General features: G+C 66.8%; 1 protein-coding gene across 1 annotated transcript in view; it reads left to right on the plus strand.

The window, feature by feature from the left end:
• LOC144230620 (homeobox protein HMX3-like) overlaps positions 1–1,447 on the plus strand; it is a 2,008-nt gene extending 561 nt beyond the window's left edge. The window contains exons 3-4 of the mRNA XM_077762911.1: positions 76–316; positions 774–1,447. Of these exons, the coding sequence (XP_077619037.1) occupies positions 76–316; positions 774–1,447 (915 nt within the window). The remainder of the gene's footprint in view (positions 1–75; positions 317–773) is intronic.
• Positions 1,448–1,913: the final 466 nt, after the last annotated feature.

A 1,913-nucleotide genomic window follows, 5' to 3' on the forward strand; every position in this document is an offset into this window, starting at 1 on the left:
CCGGGCGGGGTCCCCCCCCCGCCCCCCCGCCGCTGGATTTGCGCCCGGGGCGGCCCCCGACTTTGCGCCCCGTAGTTGAGTTCCGTTTATGGTCTGATTTCCGGCCGCCCGCCCGCTCGCCCGGCCGCCCGCCCGTCCCGATCCCTCCCTCCCCGGGACCCGGAGGAGAGGGGACCAGGCANCGACCTGGCTTTCCCCCGCTTTGAGATCCCGGCGCAGAGGTTTGCCCTGCCCGCGCACTACCTGGAGCGCTCCCCGGCCTGGTGGTACCCCTACACCCTGACCCCCGCCGGCGGCCACCTCTCGAGACCTGAAGGTACCGACCTCTCTTTGAACTTTGGTTGTCCTCCCTGTGCGCCCGGNTCAGCCCTGGGACCCCTGCACCCTCCACCCCGCTGTTTGGCCAACTTCCTCCGGCCCTGGCTTGCAGCTACTGCCCGCGCGCTCCGTTGCGCTTCCCGGGAATCCAGTCCCACTTGGTGAGAAGGGAGGTGGAACTGGCGCCGGGGGCGCGGCGCCTCCCGGGAAAAGCGGCCTGGGCTGTGNGCTGCCACCGCCCGGGTCTGTCGCCTGCCCTCGGGAGGAAGGGGACCTCAGGACGCGGAGCCCCTGCCCTGGCCCGGCCAGGAAGGAGGCGCACGGGATCGGGGAGGCCTCGAGGCCTGGGGCCCAGAGGCCAGCGCGGACTGAGCCTGCGGCCCCCGGGCGCCAGGCCTCGCTGAACGCCGTTTCGGTGTGCGTGTGCGCGCGTCCGTCTGTCTGTCTCTCCGCAGCTTCGGAGAAGGCCCTCCTGCGAGACTCCTCCCCCGCCTCGGGAACCGACCGCGACTCTCCTGAGCCACTGCTCAAGGCCGATCCCGACCACAAGGAGCTAGACTCCAAGAGCCCGGACGAGATCATTTTGGAGGAGAGCGACTCGGAGGAAGGCAAGAAGGAAGGCGAGGCGGCTGCGGGAGCGGCCGGGGCGAGCGCGGGGGCCGCGGCAGCGACGCCGGGCGCCGAGGACTGGAAGAAGGGCGCCGAGAGCCCCGAGAAGAAGCCCGCGTGCCGCAAAAAGAAGACGCGCACGGTCTTCTCGCGCAGCCAGGTCTTCCAGCTCGAGTCCACCTTCGACATGAAGCGCTACCTGAGCAGCTCGGAGCGCGCCGGCCTGGCCGCGTCGCTGCACCTCACCGAGACGCAGGTCAAGATCTGGTTCCAGAACCGCCGCAACAAGTGGAAGCGGCAGCTGGCGGCCGAGCTGGAGGCGGCCAACCTGAGCCACGCGGCGGCGCAGCGCATCGTGCGGGTGCCCATCCTCTACCACGAGAACTCGGCGGCCGAGGGCGCGGCGGCCGCGGCCGCGGGGGCCCCGGTGCCCGTCAGCCAGCCGCTGCTCACCTTCCCGCACCCCGTATACTACTCGCACCCGGTGGTCTCGTCCGTGCCGCTGCTAAGGCCAGTCTGAGGCCCGACAGGGGAGGGGGAGGGAGCGCCCGGCCGCCTTCCCAGATCCCGGAGGAGACTGGGCCGGGCCGAGGGCGCCGAGACGCCCAGCGGCCTTCGGGAACCGGGGCCCGGGCGCGCTGCCCCGGCCTCCCCTCCCCCAATCGGTAGCGTTTTGTAAGTATTTGCAATGCATTTTCGTGCAATTCACCCCTAATGGATTTGAGGCGCTTCCCCTCTTACTTTTGGTTTTGGTTATATTAAGAGAGAGCAGGAAAAAGACAAAATTCCCGGGTCAAAGATTTCGGCTGAAAGGTTTTGCAAAAGGTGCAACACTTCTCCCCAAGTTTGCATTGCAGCTGTGGTGTTTTGGTTTTATTTTTACAGAAGAGAAATAAGCCGCAGAAACCTAACCCCCTCCGTTANTTTTTTTTTGAAATAGAACTATTTTCAGAAGTCCAGAGAGGAGAGAGAATGAGGGAGAGAAT

This window comes from Crocuta crocuta, unplaced genomic scaffold (genome assembly GCF_008692635.1).
Source record: "Crocuta crocuta isolate KB4526 unplaced genomic scaffold, BGI_CrCroc_1.0 scaffold466, whole genome shotgun sequence".
NCBI classification, from domain to species: domain Eukaryota; kingdom Metazoa; phylum Chordata; class Mammalia; order Carnivora; family Hyaenidae; genus Crocuta; species Crocuta crocuta.